The sequence below is a fragment of the Rhinatrema bivittatum genome, chromosome 5 (assembly GCF_901001135.1).
Source record: "Rhinatrema bivittatum chromosome 5, aRhiBiv1.1, whole genome shotgun sequence".
In the NCBI taxonomy this organism is placed as follows: Eukaryota; Metazoa; Chordata; class Amphibia; order Gymnophiona; family Rhinatrematidae; genus Rhinatrema; species Rhinatrema bivittatum.
Window position 1 is genome coordinate 297559816 of NC_042619.1, and position 18336 is coordinate 297578151.

Consider the following 18336-nt stretch of genomic DNA (forward strand, 5'->3'; position numbering starts at 1 on the left):
CCTCTTAGCCTCTAGGAGCCTGGCTTGCAGGTAGTTATCTAGGCTAACTGTGAGAATTGCACAGATAGGGATTTAGGATTTTTAAGCAAGCCACAAGATTCCCAGACTTTAAAAAGTTATATAACTGCAGCCCAGCCTTCTGGTTAGCGTGATGCGACTGAGCCGGTTTGAGGAAACACCTCCAAAAACTGACCTTTGCTGTTTGAGGAAATTAAACAGCGATATGACTCTTGCATTAACACTTGCAGTCCAGCATTAAATACAGGGCAGGGATCTAGGTTTTGTTTAAGACAGATTGACGTTGAAAGGTTTTTTAAACCAGGGAAAATTCCTCAGTTCAGTTAGTCTTCCCTAGCTCTCAGGGATTGCAGGGACAGTTCTGCAGGAGTCCTTCCTCTCTGCCTGCCTTTGAGGGAGCAGGGAGCGGCTGAAAGAATCAGCAAAACTTACTCTTTTCCTCCTGCTTTCTCTAAAGGACTCTTGAGTTCATACATCAAGGAGGTTGATTCTGTCTGAGTTACTTGGAAGGGGGCATAGGCTCCTTCACAGTGCCATATAATTTTAATGTTTATAAAGACACAGTGATTAACAAGCAGTTGGATGTTCTCCCTTCCTTCATCCCCTCAGCCCAAATGCCAGAAATACAATATAATAAGTTACTGAACCAACAACATTTTAAGAGGTAAAAGATAGGGCCGCAGCTTTATTACAGTGTTTACAACAATACAACAAGTTATATCTGAACCAATTTAATATTACTAAACACTACTCCCCCTGGCCAGCTGTGAATGAGCTGGACCATACCTTTTATTGCCCACCATGGGGTCAGCTGGGCTATTTGCTTTGGGCTGTTGCCCTTGGCCAACTAGTCCACCCTCCGCAGCTTTCCAAGAGGTAGTCTGCTGTACTGCCACAGGACAGCTAGCACATCTGGACACCCCCCTACTGCTTCACCTTCCTGCTAGCAGTGCCAATACATATTGGGGGCCCAACAGGTGCCCCCATGCGGTTGTAGTAGTCCCATGTGGCATGTTCCACTGCATCCCAGCAGCACCTACTGCACCAATGGTTTGGGTACCCCTCCACAGGAAGGGGCAGGGCTAGCTCTTGCTCCCTGAATGCCCTCCCTAAAAAAAAAACCAAAAAACTCCCCATCTCTAACCCCAACTCCACCTTCTCATCCCATAACCATCCCCCATGCAAGGGGGGTGAACAGCATTATAGGGGAGGTAAGCCCGAGAAGAAGAGAAGCTGGAGGAGTGGAAGGGGAGAGTCACCCCTCCGCCTGTGTGGGCACTTTCGCCCACATTCTTCTCTTTATTATACATATATTACAGAGATAATATGTATATGCTGTACATAATTTAGTATATCATCTATGTGAGCAGGAGGTACTGATTTCACTAAATTATCCTGTAAGTATTATTTGGTTTAATGAAGACTGTAGAAGTTATCATTCCTTGTTGAATTCCAAGTGTTTACACTAACTTTAGTGGTTTGGTCCCATTAAAATGTCAGGAGAGCTCAGAGCAGTAAATTAAGCCACAGCTTACAGGAAAACCTTCAAATCAATTCTGTCACTCTAATGAGCTATTCATGAACCACACCTACTAAGTAAATGCTTGTCAAGTGGCATCAAAATGACAACACGTGCACTGGTTGACATGTAGTATATTAAAGAAATGCTAAATAGTCATTAGAATAATGTCCACATTATACAAATCAATGTCTGCTCCACGCTGAAGGAATCCAGAAATGGATAAGGAATCTTTTCATCAGCTGCACAGTTCACTCCCTCAAGCACTACTTAGTAAACATTGTGGCCAACACCGCTCTCGGATGAGCTAGGACCCATGCTACCCTTTCTACTCCACTGTGCTTCCAATCCTGATCAACTTGAGGACTCAAAGCGAGGTTTTCCATATGCAGTGGGCCTCATTTTATGGTCATTTTAACAGGAGATGATGCGAACCTACTAGTTAAAGTGTTGAAACAGAGTCGGCAGGAATCCCAGGATATTTGAAATCACAGAAAAGTACACATGATAAATTAAGGGAAGCCACATGAAAATGGCTTCCTTTTTGCATGAGGAAAAGTACAAATACTATTTCCACACAGAGGGCATGGAGAGGGGGCAATTTTCCAAAGGCATTTTTACAAGCGCAAACAAGGGTTTCCTTGCATTACAACCTTTGAAAACTGTCTTTTGCCATTTTTATGTTCACTGTGGCACATTTCACAGGTTTTTTTTTTTAACCTATAAATTACTGCTAAAAGGTTTCAGGGGCCTTGTTGTCATCTCATTGATTCAGTATGGACAAGTTTGCTTGAAACAAGTAATGGTGACATTGAAACACCAATGATGTCAGGCGGTTTTCTGCTAGATCCCAATTTGAAGATGGAGAGAAAGTGCTCACCAAGAGTACATCTATTTGTGGATTTTGTAACACTAATTCAACTCTGCCACACTCTTGGCCACTGCAAGATAAGTGGAAATTGTTTTTCATGTTTTAGATGCATTGAAAGATAAACTTAAAAAAATATTTATTACTGGACTTTGAATGTATACAATTATGTTTTGGTTCCTATGGGAGCACATTGTGAATATGACACTATGCCACATCAATAGATGAAAGGATATTCATTAATATTTAATTTTGAGGATTGTATTAACAATCATTAAGCCTAACTTTCAAATCTATTTGCAGTACTGCATTTGCGCGTGAAAGTGGATATACAGAAATTTATCCTAGTATTTTTAAACAAAGCAGCTCCCACATAGTTCTGCTCTGTGAAAAATATAACATGTACCTCCAAGGTAGCATTCTCTGAAATAATCTCTGATCCACGCACAGGTTCCAAAGGCAGACAGAGAGCTGAAGTCTCAATGCATGGATGAGACAATGGTGTAGGGAAGAAGGATTCAATTTAGTTAGCAACTTGGCAACCTTTTAGGGACAGGGGAGTCTTTTCCAAAAGGATGAGCTCCACCTTATCCAGGGTGGAGCTAGGCTGCTGGAGGAGTATCCTGGTGGTTAGAGCAGTGGGTTACAAACCAGAGAAGTCAGGGTTCAAATTCCACTGCCATTCCTTATGACCTTGAGCAAGTCATTTTACCCTCTATTGCCTCAGTGCCGGCAGTCCATTGCTCCTACCATGTGACAGATGGTAGGAGCAATGGACGGCCGGCACCGATAGGCCCTGTCACACTGTAAGGGCAAAGGGCCATTGGTGCCATTTTGATTACTGGCAGCCGACGGCCCGAGAGGGGGAGATCACTCCTGGGACCCCCGCTGGACCACCAGGGAATTTCGGCAAATTTTGGGGTGGTTGGGAGGGGGGGGGGGGATTGCAATAAATTAAATTTGAAGGGTTGGTGTGGGTTTGGGGTTTGTTTGTTTTTTTTACAATCCCCCGTTGTAATAATTGAATTCAAAGGGTTGGGGCGAGTTTCACGCTTCGGTTTATGGGCATCTGAAATAAAATCTACCCGAACCGCAGGAAAATGAAATTTCCCACGGCGGGCCAATACCGAAGGCTGAACCAAAAGGTTCGGCTGAATCACATCTCTAATACCTATAGTACCTGAATGTACTTCACTTTGAGGTGCTTGAAAAAACAGAATATAAATATAATAATATGAGAAAAGGGGGAAAGTAGACAGTTGCTCACCAGTGCATGGTTTGGGGGGGAAAGATACTAATGAAAATACTAATGAAAGATACTAAAGAAACAGAACATTCCAACAGAAAGACAGCAATACAAGCAAAAGTAGTCCATGTGCCTATAAGTAAAGAACCATCTGAGTTAAAAGATTCCAAGTTATCCCTGTTAACTGATAAACAGGTTGTTAATACAAACAAAAAACACACTTTGAAATGTTTATATACCAATGCCAGAAGGCTAAGAAGTAAGATGGGAGAGTTAGAGTGTATAGCAGTAAATGATGAGATAGACATAACTGGCATCTCAGAGACCTGGTGGAAGGAGGATAACCAATGGAATGGTGCTGTACCAGGGTACAAATTATATTGCAATGATAGGGTAGATCAACTTGATAGGGGGTGGCACTTTATGTTCGGGATGGCATAGCATTCAACATGATAAATATCTTGCAGAAGACTAAATGCACAGTAGAATCTTTATAGACAGAAATCCCATGTGTGTTGGGGAAGAGTATAGCGATAGGGGTATATTACCATTCACCTGGCCAAAATGATCAGACGATGAAATAAGAGAAATTAGGGACGCTAACAAATTTGACAGAACAGTAATAATGGGAGATTTCAATTACCACAATATTGAGGTGATAAAGCAGAGTTGCTTACCTGTAACAGGTGTTCTCCGAGGACAGCAGGATGTTAGTCCTCACACAAGGGTGACATCATCAGATAGAGCCCCGATGCTGAAATCTATGACCTAGTTTCTAGAACTTTGACTAGGCAAACTGAGCATGCTCAACAAGCCTTATACCACGCGTCCACATGGGGGTCCTCTCCAGTCTTCTAACATAGAATTAAAACTAAAACAAAAAATAGGGAAAACCCAACTCCACGGGGTGGCGGACAAGTTTCATGAGGACTAACATCCTGCTGTCCTAGGAGGAAACCTGTTACAGGTAAGCAACTATGCTTTCTCTGAGGACAAGCAAGATGGTAGTCCTCACACATGAGTGAATCCCTAGCTACTGGCTGCTGCCCAACACAAAAGGGGACTAAAAGACATCCAACCAGGTGCCAATGGGCACAACAACAGTACTGTTGGTAACGGGGGGCGCGGAGACAGCCTGAACCTAAACAATGGGCCCTAGGAAGGGAGACTTGGGTTCTACACCTCAAACAGATTACAAAGAACAGACTGGCCAAACCTACTGTCATATTGGTCATCCATATCCAGACCCTAGTGTGATGTGAATGTGTGGAGAGAACTCCACATCGCAGCCGCAGATCTCCTCCATGGGAACTTCTCAAAAGTGGGCCACTGACACCGCCATGGCTCTGACAGAATGAGCCTTGACATTGTTATGGTTTTGAGGTGTTGGAGTGGATTCTTGGGTACTGCGGTGATGGCCACTCCCACGGGGAGGAGCCCCATGAGGAACCGCAGTACTAGGCTAGACTATTCACACAGACACAAATAATTTGTATTTATTATACAGCTTGATGGTACTGCCCGGGAAGTGGACAGCAATGAGGTAACCCAGTAGAAGTAGTCCAGGGGTCCTCAGCAGAGGAGACCAGTCCCACACTCGAGTAGATGGTAGGCAATGCAGGGTAGCGAGGAAGGTCCTGGGTGGAGACTCTGAGTGCTGCAGCTGAAGGTGAGACAGACTGACCGGGTTAGTACTCACTCAAGAAGATAGCTGTATGATGAAGATCCTGGCAGGCAGAAGTAGTGCAGTAGTCGCACCAGAGTAAGGAGAGCAGGCCCTCGAGGAGCGAGTACCTGATGTCCCAGATAGGTACCTGAAAGAAAGCATAAGGGCCCCCGAGGAGCTGGTACCCAGGTTAGCGATGAATTACCCTGAAGGGCAGAGAGAGAGCTTCCTGCGGCAGCTAGGAAGTGGCAGAGCAGCTTAGACCGGAGGCAATCCAATCCTTGCTAACTCAGTTTGTTAGCAAACGAAGGGCAGGCTAAATAATGTGATAATGTCACTCAGAGGGGACGCTCCCGAGGTTCCCGCCATGACATGGATAAAGATGTGGGTGGCGTGCTCACATGCAGCCTAGGAGGTCCTCAAGAAATCATGGCAAACACCGTTGCCGTTGCCGTTCCAGGGACGCCGGAGAGAGCGGCATGAAGATGCGGTAGCAGCCATCTTCCCAAGGCTTGAGGAGAGAGAAGGAAGAAAGGTGAGGCACAGAGGTCGAAGCCGTCTGAGACCGATGGACACAACAGACATGATCCCCAAGATGCAGTCTTGCCTGGGCATAACAGAAGGAGATGCAATCTGCTAGCTAATTGGATGGTGTCTGTTTGGTAACAGCAATGCACAACCTATTCTTATCAAAAGAAATCAGAAGTTGGGTGGACTGTCCGCTCCAGATAAAAGGCTAAAGCTTATTTTCAATCCAAATTGTGCAGTGCTTGCTCGCCTTGGTGCGAATGGGACCTGGGAAAGACTATTGGCAGGATGATGGACTGGTTAAGATGGAAGACTGTTACCACTTTAGACAGGAATTTAGGGTGTGTATGCAAGACCACCTTGTCATGATAAAACTTAGTGTAAGTTGGATAAGTCACTAGGGCCTGGTCACTTCTGCATGCAGAGGTGACCGTCACCAATAATATGACCTTCCAGGTCAGTTACTTCAGGACACAGGTATGCAGCAGCTCAAAAGGAGCTTTCATCAGCTGAATTAACACCACATTGAGGTCCCAAGACACAGCGGAAGGCCTTAGGGGAGGCTTCAATTGAAGCACGCCCTGCCTGAATCATACAACTATAGGCTGTACAGAGATGGGCCTACCATCTGCACCTTGGTGGTATGTGCCGACTGCACTCAATTGAACTCTAACAGAGTTGGTTTTTAAGCCAGCTTCTGATAGGTGTAGAAGGTAATCAAGCAGTTTTTGTGTGGGGCAGGAGAACAGATCTAGGGCCTTCTGCTCACACCATACGGAAAACCTCCTCTACTGCAGTTCATAGCACTTTCTAGGGGAAGGCTTTCTATAAGCCACCAGGACCTGAGACACATCCTCTGAGAGATCAAGTGGTTGCAGGATTAACCTCTCAGCATCCAGACTGTGAGTGACAGGGTGTGGAGGTTGTGATATTGCAGCCTGCCTTGATCTTGCGTGATGACATATGGTGAAGTCCCCAGCTGATCGGTCTCAGGATGGACAGTTCCTGTAGGAGTGGAAACCAGAACTGTCTCAGCCAATGAGAGGCTATGAGGATCATAGAACCCTTGTCCTCTTGAAGCTTCAAGATAGTCTTTGCCACTAAGGGAATAGGAGGATAAGCGTACAGAAGAAGGGGGTGGGGGAGGGGAGAATGTTTAACTCAGCATGAGCTAAAAAAGAAGAAGGAGAGACCAATATTGGGAAATGGTGTGGTTCTGTACTGATATCCAATTCTACATGTTTATGGACTCACTGAACTCCAAACCTCCGCTTCCAGGTGCAGATACATCCTTCCACTATCTCTTTCTTAGATATGTCTATCACTTTGAACTCTGGGGTTTTTTCCACTTCTCTGTTTCGAAAACCGATCGATCAAAATACTTTATTTCATTTCACCAGCCATCATCCTAAGACCCTTAGTGAGAACATACCGGTAGGACAGTTTTTTCACCTCAGAAGAATTTGCTCTTCAAGAGACGATTTTTTGATTCAAGCTCACTCCATGCTAGCACGCTTTCAAATGCAAGGTTACCCATATAAACTTTTGAAACATGCCCTTAAACGGGATCTTTACAGTAACTGTGAACCCTCTTATCACACCCACCTTCTGAATTGACCTGAGTCTTGCCCTTCTCCTTAAGGGTAGGCCTTGCCTGCACAATTATCCGGCAGTTTTGGCATATCTTTTCACCACATTTGCTGTTTCATGATCCCCACCCCCCTCGATTTACATTCACTTGTGGTCATAACCTTAAAGATATGCTTGTTTCCTCTGAGTTATATTCCACACAATCTGTTCCCATTTCTCTGGGCCATGACCCATGTGGGTCTTGTGTTGCTTGCCCCTTTTCTCATAGTATACAGAACTTTGTTCATCCACTCATTGGCCAATCTTTTCCGATCCATCATTTCTCTAACTGCAACACTACTGATGTAGAGTGTGTCATCTCATGTCCTTGTCCACTCCTATATGTAAGGAAAACTACGCGAGCTTTGAAGACGCGTATTTTTGAGCATATGAGCTGATTTCGAAACTCTCGCGAGGAAGCCCCATTTGTCCTACATTGGTCAGATTTCCATCATCAGCTTGAAGATTTATGCGTTTTTGCACTTGAGGCCCCCACCCCACGTGCCCAGGGAGATGACTGTAATGCATGGTTGTTAAAATGGGAACAATGGTGGATTTTCACCCTCAACACGTCTCATCCCGCTGGGCTTAATTGGGATATTCAGTAGTCCGTTTTCTTTTAAGCTTGTTTTCTTTTAAATAAATACAAAAAAATAAATAAATTTGTTTTTTAAGCCTGCTCCCTTTCTTTTTCCCCCCCCTTCCCCTCTGTCCTCCCTCTCCTTTTTCCCTTCATTCCCTCCTCCTGATCCTCTCCCAATCTTTCTTCCCCCTCCCTCCCTCCCTCCCCCTCCCCTCCTTCTACCCCCTTTTTCTCTCTCTTTCGCCACTCTCCATCTGTGGTTTTTTTTTTTTCACCAAAATTTCATTTTTACTGATATCCTCATATTATGCACTTTGCAGTCCTGGCCTCATTGGTCCCGTTCTCTATTTGCTTGACACTTTGGTCCCGGTGCTCTCGACTCTCGCGTGGGTTTAGCATTCTCCGCCCCCTTTTTAAACGCGGGAATGCCACCCTGTGGAGATGCCATTGACTCACCGTTCCAGCCAAGTCCTTTCCAACCTCATTTCCTTCCTCCTGGCGGATTCGGCCCCTTTTTAAAAAACATATTACCTTTATTTTGTCTTCTCTAACTGCTGCCTTTCAATGTTATTTTTGTCGGCGTTCCCTCCCTCCTCTAAATAGTTCTGGTGGAAAGGCCGGTTATATACAGAAATTGATCAGGAACTGTTTCTGAGAGCTATTTCACTGCACCCGGCAGGTCTGGCTCCGCGGAACCTTTTTACTGATACTTGCATATACCTTTCCTCCCTTTCCCAATACTGGCCTCTTCTTCTTCTTTCTGGATAATCCTCCGCGAGGCATCCTTCACTCAACAATGGCGTTTTCTCCTGATAGGTATTGTCCACCCATTTAGCACCTCTTTATATTCTATGTGGTCATTACTTGCTTTCTCTGTTCTGATTTCTCCTTGTTTTACCCTGCTTGGCTCATGTACTGAGAACCCTCTGACATAAGTATCAGGTATCCCGTTTTGATTAAGACCGTTCTTTCCTCCCCCTCCTTCCCTCCCTGGTACTCGTGACCCCCACCCTGCCATATTTCTTCATTTCGCTTCTTTTAGTGTTCTCACGTCGAGTCCCTAAGGATAACTCTTTTTCTGTTGCTTTCATCCCTGCCATTAGCATTTTTGCAACCCCAAGGTTTAAAATTAAATTAATGTACTTGCTTGGTCACTGTTACCTCTCCCGTCTTCCCCCGCCCCCCTCCCCCCCTCTTGAATTGAAGCTAATGACTCTATGCTTTATTGATGTTATACGCTGGCTTCAACATTCTCCCCTCCCCCCTTCTTTCCCTGCTCTTTCCTCCCATTTTCCTTCCCCCCCCCCCCCGTCTGTCCCTCTCTCCCGACTTGCTGATCACTCATGACAATGTTCATGCATTTATGTATTTCTCACATTTATAGGTTTTATATTCGTGCTTCTTAACTTGTGTTTTTACCCCTTTGTTTTTATAAATTATTGTTTTCTGTATTTCCTGCGTATGTAAGCAGCAGTGTCTGCTGCTTGGTGTCTTCTTGGTTTTTGTTTGTTGTGGATCCTTGGTTACATTCTTCTGACTGATTTCTTGGTTCTGTTGACAGTGGTTTTTCTGGGCCTCTGTCCCTCCCGATGCAGCCCATGTGGCGAAACACGGTCCATGTCGGGGGACTGAAACCTCCTTCCAAGCATTTATGAATAAAAAGGTGGAAACGCTTGATTTAATGCTTTCTTTGCTTCATTCCTTTGATTAATCCATTATAAGGATACGTGAATTTTTGGTGCTTTACCATCCCAACTTCTTATGCTCTACACATAATAACCCTGAATTTTATAAAGTATGTGTCCCAGTGCTCCCGGGTCTGTGAATTAAAAGTACCGATCAATTTGTATGAGCCCTCCCCACATGTCTGAAAGACCCTGGAGGTCTTGCAATACGCTCTGACCCTCCCCCCATCTGCCACCCCTTGAGATGGCCAAAGTTCAAAAAATAACATTGGAATTCCTCGGAACTAGCGGCACAGGCCCCGCCCCCAAACCCCTCCTGTGTCTAAAAATAAATTCCCCTTGGAAGCTAGCCCCTACACCCCCACCCTAGCCCACCCACCCCTTAGAGTTACAAAATTTGCCCAGGTAATGCAGCTTAGTAAACAGATACCCAGATTGCAAGCCCTCTGGCGAGAGGGAAATGCCTACAGTTCCTGAATGTAACTTGCCTTGTGCTACCAATGAAAATGTGTGAGCTAAATCAACAAATAAAAATACATACATACTTATACTTTGAAAACTGGTGCAAAGACTGCAGGTAAAAAGTAGCCACAGACTCTACAGCTATGGAAGTAATATGAACATTGCCCCCTCGATGTGCTTTTCACAGATGTTCATGCCGACTGCTTTCTTGAAAAGTATTTATTGTAACTACTCAAGTCTACAAGGAACATGACAACACCAAAACTCAGTCTCCCATGCTCACTAACTACCAGAGCCAAATTAAAAAATGCTGTGGCATTTATTACTGTAATACTAATTAGCCATGGTTGATTTGAGTCCATTTAGCAAAGTACTGTTATTAGACTGTTTAATGAAAGCATGTTCTGCACAGGGGCTTGGCAGAATCTACAACCAAATCGTCTGCAGCAACTTTACATCCACGGACCTTAGAACACTGACCTTTTTCTGCACAAAGTCCAAAATGTTCTTAAAATCCAGATCGTCATAGTAATGTTTGATGCCTTCCTGGAGGTTCGAGTGTATCAGTTCTTTCATCTGCAAAGCAAGAGATGTTAAGGAGCTAATGCTGCAGAACTACCAAACCTGCTTTTAATACAGCAGAAATTGCATTTTAATGAACTCGTGATAAAGCGATCATTATTTAAAGTGGTGCCAAACACCCTTCCATATTGCAAAAATATCTCCTGCTAGTGAAAAATTACTGTGTAGCACATATAATTTTAAGAGAGCACTGAACATCTCTTCTGAGGCTGTAATTACAAACTGCTAGATAAGTTCCAGTTGCATCACAAAGAAGGACAAATAAGAAATTGTGGACTGGAGGAGTAGTCTAGTGGTTAAAGAGCAGGCTGCAAGCCAGGGTTCAAATTCCACTGCCAGTCCTTGTGACCTTGGGCAAGTCACTTTACCCTCCATTGCCTCAGGTACAAACTTAGTTTGTGAGCCCTCTGGGGATAAGGAAATACCTACAGTACCCGAATGCAATCTGCTCTGAAGTGCCTGAACAGCAGAATATAAATAGACATGGAGATTACAGTCCTTTAATAAATCAGTGCCTTTGCAGCATCATTGGTGTAATGTACACACACTTTAGCATAGCATTAAGATTATTGGCCATGATGAATTAGTTTCTGAAGCCTGCCGTGGCCACTGCTTACCTGGCCAGTTTCTTACAGCATGGAAAAAATAAAATATTGAAACAAAACGATAAGGGGTCCTTCTGAAGCCTGAAGCTTAGAACTTAAAGGCTCATTAAAAAAAAAAAAAACCAAGCCCTATGTAATTCCACAGTGTCATGAGCTTCATAATGCATGAAATGCTATTATGCAATTTAAAATCCCTTCACTAAATACAGGGTTTATTTTTCTCATACTTTCAAAATGACATCTCTTATTCTTAATGCCACTTTTAGCTTGCCAGTGACTGGTAAGGGCCACTTTTTTCTCTGTATGGGCAGTACAATATTTGGGATGGTTTGTGAAAGTTAAATTCCTAGGCAGAAAGCTTGACTGATTTCAGATAATCATAGTAGAAGAGAGGATTTTCTCCACAATACCAATAAATCTCAGCATTTAGTAATATGTGCACTTTGGGACAAGAAAGCAGGGCCTGTCTCTCTCATGGCTGAAAATACATATATATGGGGGTTAATTCAATATTACAAAACACTCATTACATTACATAATACCATAACAATACATTAATAAATACCAGCATATATATATTCATCATACTTTTATTATATATCATATCACAACATTGAACAATTTAATAATAAAATATAAAAAAATAGGTACAAATTTATATATCACTGTATATTATAATAGTAACCTACATATTTCCAACATTCATACACACTCATTCAACATACCCACATTAAAATCACATAAATAAGCCCCAAAGCAGAATACCCAGTACCAATTCATAAATCCCACAATGTACCAACGCCAACCCCTCGGAAACCCCAACAAGGTCCCTTGTTTCACCCTCCACGAGCTTCCTCAGGGGATATATATTGGATAACTCTTCATACGACACTATTCGGTTACTGTTATCCACTATTTCCAACGGCACCAGCTTGTTCCTCAGTGTGCATCACACAATCATCCTCCTAGAAAGTCTATACCATATAAAAAACACTAAAATAAGACACTATCATATATCATGCCATTCATCCTATTATCAAACAAGACACACTCACCAACATACTGTCATACATTTACTCTCCACATTACTCCTGTTCTCCATCTCACAACATTACTTCTCCGCAGGTGCCTCTGCTCCCCCGCCGACTACTCGGTCTATGCTTCCCCTCCCAGCACCACCTTGCTTTGCTGGGGATCCACTACAGTGCTGCGGCTTCTTGAACCAGTCCCACGTGCACTTTTGTCTCCAATCAGTGCTTTTTCCGGATGATCTCACCAAAACTACTTATATACTTTCCCTCTTGGACGGTAAGGCACTGGCATGGGCATCCCCCTCAGGGAGGGGGCTGATCCAGTATTGCAGGACTTGCACCGCTTCCTCGCACACTTCCGTACCATCTTCAACGATCCCGGGAGGCAGTCAGTCTCGAGTGCCTCCTTGTTGCACCACATCAAGGGGCCCGTCCCCTAATGGATTTTGTTATCGAGTTCCGCACCTTGGCATCGGTGTTTCACTGGGGCGAGGACTGTTTGCGCTCAATCTTTCTGGAAGGCTTGGCTGGTCGAATTAAGGCCAAGTTAGCAGCCCGAGAGCTGCCCTCCTTGCTGGATGGCATCATAGAACTGGCTGGACAAATAGACTGTCGACTTCAGGAGCACTCCCGGGAGGTACATGCTCCTAAGAGACCTTCTCTGTCTTCCCGAGTTCTCCAGCGTTCTCTGTCCCCCAAACACACTGCAGCCCCTACCAAGGTGGCTATTAAAGAACCCATGCAACTAGGACAGGGCCAACTGACCTCCGAGGAGCGCCTCCGGCGCCGCTGCTTCGGTCTGTACTTATACTGTGGAAAGGCTGGGCATCTTCTAGTTCGATGCCCAATATGTCCGGGAAACGCACGGGCCTAGGTCAAGTTGGGGGACTACTTCCGATCCCCCTCTCATTCTCCTTGTCGCCCTCAATGTGGTCTAGAATTCCACACTCTAGCCCTGGTGGATTTTGTGTCAGGAGGCAATTTCATCCTTAAACAGCTTGCGCAACACGTCCGGATTCCCACTTGCCTCGCTCCGGTACCCCTCGTACTCTCCTCTATCTCCGGAGAGCCCTTACTGGGCAAAGTCATCCACACCACTGTTCTGCTTGTTCTGTGCACAGGTGCCCTGCACGAGGAGATCATAACCTTCCACGTTATTGACCACTCCATCCATCCGATGGTTCTCAGGCTACCTTGGTTAAAGCAGCACTCGCCGCAATTTGACTGGGCGTCCTCGCAACTCTCGCAGTGGGGTGCCTTCCTGCCAGGACTCAGGTCTCAAGTCACCCCCGACCCGTCACTGTCTCTCCACGGCACTTCTTCCAGTCGGACTACCATAATGCTATGCCCCCTATGCGGAGGTCTTTTCCAAGCAAGGCGTACATACCCTGCCTCCGCATCAGTCTTTTGACTGCGTCATCAACCTCCTGCCTAATACCAAACTGCCTCAAGGTCGGGTCTACCCGCTATCCCTGGCTGAGATCTGGGCCATGTCAGACTATATACAGGAAAACTTACAAGAGATTCATCTGCAAGTCCATGTCTCCCGCCGGAGCGGGCTTCTTCATAGTGGCCAAAAAGGACGGATCACTCCGTCCCTGTATTGACTACAGGGGCCTCAACACTATCACTTTGAAGGATCATTATCCCCTACCTCTCATTGCTGAACTATTTGATCGCCTACAAGGAGCCCGGATCTTCTCCAAACTTGACCCGCGGGGAGCCTACAACCTAATCCGCATCCGGGAGGGTGACAAGTGGAAAATGGCCTTTAATACTCGCAACGGGCACTATGAATACTTGGTCATGCCTTTTGGACTCTGTAATGCCCTGGTTGTGTTCCAGAATATGATGAACGAGATCTTCCTTGACCTGTTGTACAAGTGTGTCGTCATCTATCTGGACGACATTTTAGTCTTCTCTAGGGATCTTCCGACCCATCGCCAGGATGTTGCCCAAGTAATTCAACGTCTTCGAGACCACCAGCTCTTCGCTAAGTTAGAGAAGTGCTCATTCGAGAAGGAGACCCTACCCTTCCTAGGGTATATTGTCTCACAGCACGGATTCCGCATGGACCCAGAGAAACTTAGGTGCATCCAGGTCTGGCCGTGACCCACAGGTCTACGGGCTGTTCAGTGATTTCTTGGGTTCACTAATTATTACCGGGCCTTTATCCACAATTACTCCAAGCTAGTAGCCCCAATTACTGCTCTGACTCGCAAGGGCGCGAATCCTAAACTGTGGTCTCCAGAAGCCGTGACAGCCTTTCAAAGCTTGAAGTCCGCTTTCCTTCAAGAACCTTGCCTCCGACATTCTGACCCTCTGCGCCCCTTCGTACTTGAGGTGGACGCCTCCTCCGACGGAGTAGGGGTGGTATTAAGCCAACACTCTCCTACCGACATACTCCATCCATGTTCCTTCTTTTCTAAACAATTCTCGCTGGCAGAACGGAACTACGGTATTGACGACAAGGAGCTCCTGGCGATTAAGCTCACCTTCGAGGAGTGGCGCCTCTGGTTGGAGGGGTCCCAGTGTCCCATCACGGTATACATGGACCATAAAAATTTACAGTACCTTCATCATGCCCAGTGGCTGAACCTTTGCCAAGCACGTTGGGTGCTCTTCTTTACCCATTTTAATTTCACTCTATGTTTATTTATTTATTTATTTATTTAAAAACTTTTTTATACCGGCATTCGTAGGACACATCATGTCGGTTTACAAATAACTGAGAAAGGAAAGGAAATTACAATGAACAGGGGAGGGGTTAACTGGGTGATATACAAAGAAGAGGAGAGGAGAGTCAAACAGGCAGCGTTACAAAGAGAACCAATATACAAGGTTAATTGGCATGTGCACTTGAGATATTTAGTATATGAAACTTATTTACAGTAGGACAGGGGCCGGTGCACCTAAGAATGATTAAGGGGGGGGGGGGGGGGTTAGGGAGGGAGCGGAGGTGGGGGGAGGTGGGGGTGGTGGGAACCGGGTACAAACGGTGATAGTTTTCAGGGCGAAGTTGATGGTGGTGTGGGGGAGAGGAGAGTCAAACAGGCAGCGTTACAAAAAGAACCAATATACAAGGTTAACTGGCATGTGCACTTGAGATATTTGGTATATGAAACTTATTTACAGTAGGACAGGGGCAGGTGCACGTAAGAATGATTAAGGGGGGGGGGGTAGGGAGGTGGGGGGAGGTGGGGGTGGTGGGAACCGGGTACAAACGGTGATAGTTTTAAGGGAGAAGTTGATGGTGGTGTGGGGGAATAGGCAATAGGATAAAGGAGAGGTGGAGTGAGGTAGGAGAAAGGGGAATGGGAGAAAGGTAGTGGGTTAGGTTGGGATTGAGGTGGTTCAGGAGGACATTGGTTAGGATTGGGTGGAGTTGGGGTATGCTTGTTTAAAGAGCCATGTCTTGATTCCTTTTTTGAAATGGCTCAGGGACGGTTCTAAGCGGAGTTTGACAGGTAGGGAGTTCCAGAGGGTAGGGCCCGCAATGGAGAAGGCTCTATCCCTGGTAGCGGTAAGGTGCCCAACTTTAAGTGAGGGGGTTTGGAGAGTGCCAGCAAGGGAGTTTCTAGTGGGGCGATTGGCTTGACGGAATTGTGGCATGTCTTCAAGCCAGGGTGAATTGTTGTTGTATAATGTGTTATGGAGGATGGTAAGTGTTTTATATTGGGAGCGGAAGGTGATGGGGAGCCAATGGAGATCTTGGAGTATGGGAGTGATGTGGTCAGTTTTTCTGGTGTTTGTTAAGATTCTTGCCATGGCATTTTGTAGGATTTGAAAGGGTTTAGTGGTAGAGGAAGGGAGGCCTAAGAGAAGGGAGTTGCAGTAGTCGAGTTTGGTGAGTATGGTGGTTTGCATAACCGTGCGGAAGTCACAGGCGTGGAGAAGGGGCTATGTTACTGCCCCGTGGCTAAAAATGTCAAGGCGGATGCTCTCTCCCATGCATTCACTCCTGAAGATATCGTCGATCCTCCTCATCATATCATAGATCTGGCACGAGTCCTTCTGTCGGCTACCTTCTCCGTGCCTCTAGGGAAGACGGTAGTCCCCCGCAGACACCGTGGCAAAATTCAGCACTGGGCTCATGACTCCTGCATCGCGGGACACCCTGCACAAGCTCACATCCTGGCCTTGCTCCTGCGATTCTGTTGGTGGCCCACGGTCAGAGCAGATATTCGAGACTATGTAAGAACATAATAACATGCCATACTGGGTCAGGCCAAGGGTCCATCAAGCCCAGCATCCTGTTTCCAACAATGGCCAATCCAGGCCATAAGAACCTGGCAAGTACCCAAAAACTAAGTCTATTCCATGTTACTAGTATTAGCGGTGGTTATTATCTAAGTCAACTTAATTAATAGCAGGTAATGGACTTCTCCTCCAAGAACTCATCCAATCCTCTTTTAAACACAGCTACACCAACTGCACTAACCACATCCTCTGGCAACAAATTCCAGAGTTCAATTGTGCGTTGAATGAAAAAGAACCTTCTCCAATTAGTTCCAAATGTGCCACATGCTAACTTCATGGAGTGCCCCCTAGTCTTTCCACTATCTGAAAGAGTAAAAAAACGATCCACATCTACCCTTTCTAGACCTCTCATGATTTCAAACACCTCTATCATATCCCCCCTCAGCCGTCTCCTCTCCAAGCTGAAATGTCCTACCCTCTTTAGTCTTTCTTCATAGGGGAGCTGTTCCATTCCCTTTATCATTTTGGTAGCCCTTCTCTGTACCTTCTCCATCGCAATTACATCTTTCTTGAGATGTGGCGACCAGAATTGTACACAATACTCAAGGTGCGGTCCCACCATGGAGCAATACAGAGGCACCATGACACTCTCCGTTTCATTCACCATTCCCTTTCCAATAATTCCCAACATTCTGTTTGCTTTTTTGACTGCTGCAGCACACTGAACCGACAATTTCAATGCGTTATCCACTATGACGCCTAGATCACTCTCCTGGGTAGTAGCACCCAATATGGAACCCAACATTGTGCAACTATAGCATGGGTTATTTTTCCCTATATGCATCACCTTGCACTTGTCCACATTAAATTTCGTATGCCATTTAGATGCCCAATATTCCAGCCTCACAAGGTCTTCCTGCAATTTAACACAATCTGCTTGTGATTTAACTACTCTGAACAATTTTGTATCATCTGCAAATTTGATTACCTCACTCGTATTTCTTTCCAGATCATTTATAAATATATTGAAAAGTAAGGGTCCCAGTACAGATCCCTGAGGCACTCCACTGCCCACTCCCTTCCACTGAGAAAACTGTCCATTTAATCCTACTCTGTTTCCTGTCTTTTAGCCAGTTTGTAATCCTCGAAAGGACATCGCCACCTATCTCATGACTTTTTACTTTTCCTAGAAGCCTCTCATGAGGAACTTTGTCAAATGCCTTCTGAAAATCCAAGTACACTACATCTACCGGTTCACCTTTATCCACATGTTTATTAACTCCTTCAAAAAAGTGAAGCAGATTTGTGAGGCAAGACTTGCCTTGGGTAAAGCCATGCTGACTTTGTTCCATTAGACTCCTGTCAGGTCTGCGCCCAGCAAAAACCCCAGTCAGGCCCCATCTGGGTCTGTTACAACCGTTGCCAGCTCCCTCTGAACTGTGGTCTCATATAACAGATGAAAAATCAGGGAATAACTAGTTTCCAATTAGTACCAAAAATAATTAGTTGATGGAATCAAACATATGCTGTCAATTTCTCATGACATGTCTACTTATTAAAATATTATTTCCTTTATTGTTTGAATTGAACAATTTTCTATTGAATCTATATTTTTATTAATTTTTAATTTAGTTTTTCTATTTTTTTTTAAATTTTGTTGATAATGAGAGGAAAGATCTCAGCACTGGCAAAGGAACTGATTTACACAGAAACT

At 45.0% G+C, this 18336-nt stretch overlaps 1 protein-coding gene across 1 annotated transcript in view; it reads right to left on the reverse strand.

Moving 5' to 3' along the window:
• LOC115092825 (tetraspanin-15-like) overlaps nucleotides 1–18336 on the reverse strand; it is a 466288-nt gene that overhangs the window by 191718 nt on the left and 256234 nt on the right. The window contains 1 exon segment of the mRNA XM_029604161.1: nucleotides 10685–10780. Coding sequence (XP_029460021.1) covers nucleotides 10685–10780 — 96 coding nt within the window.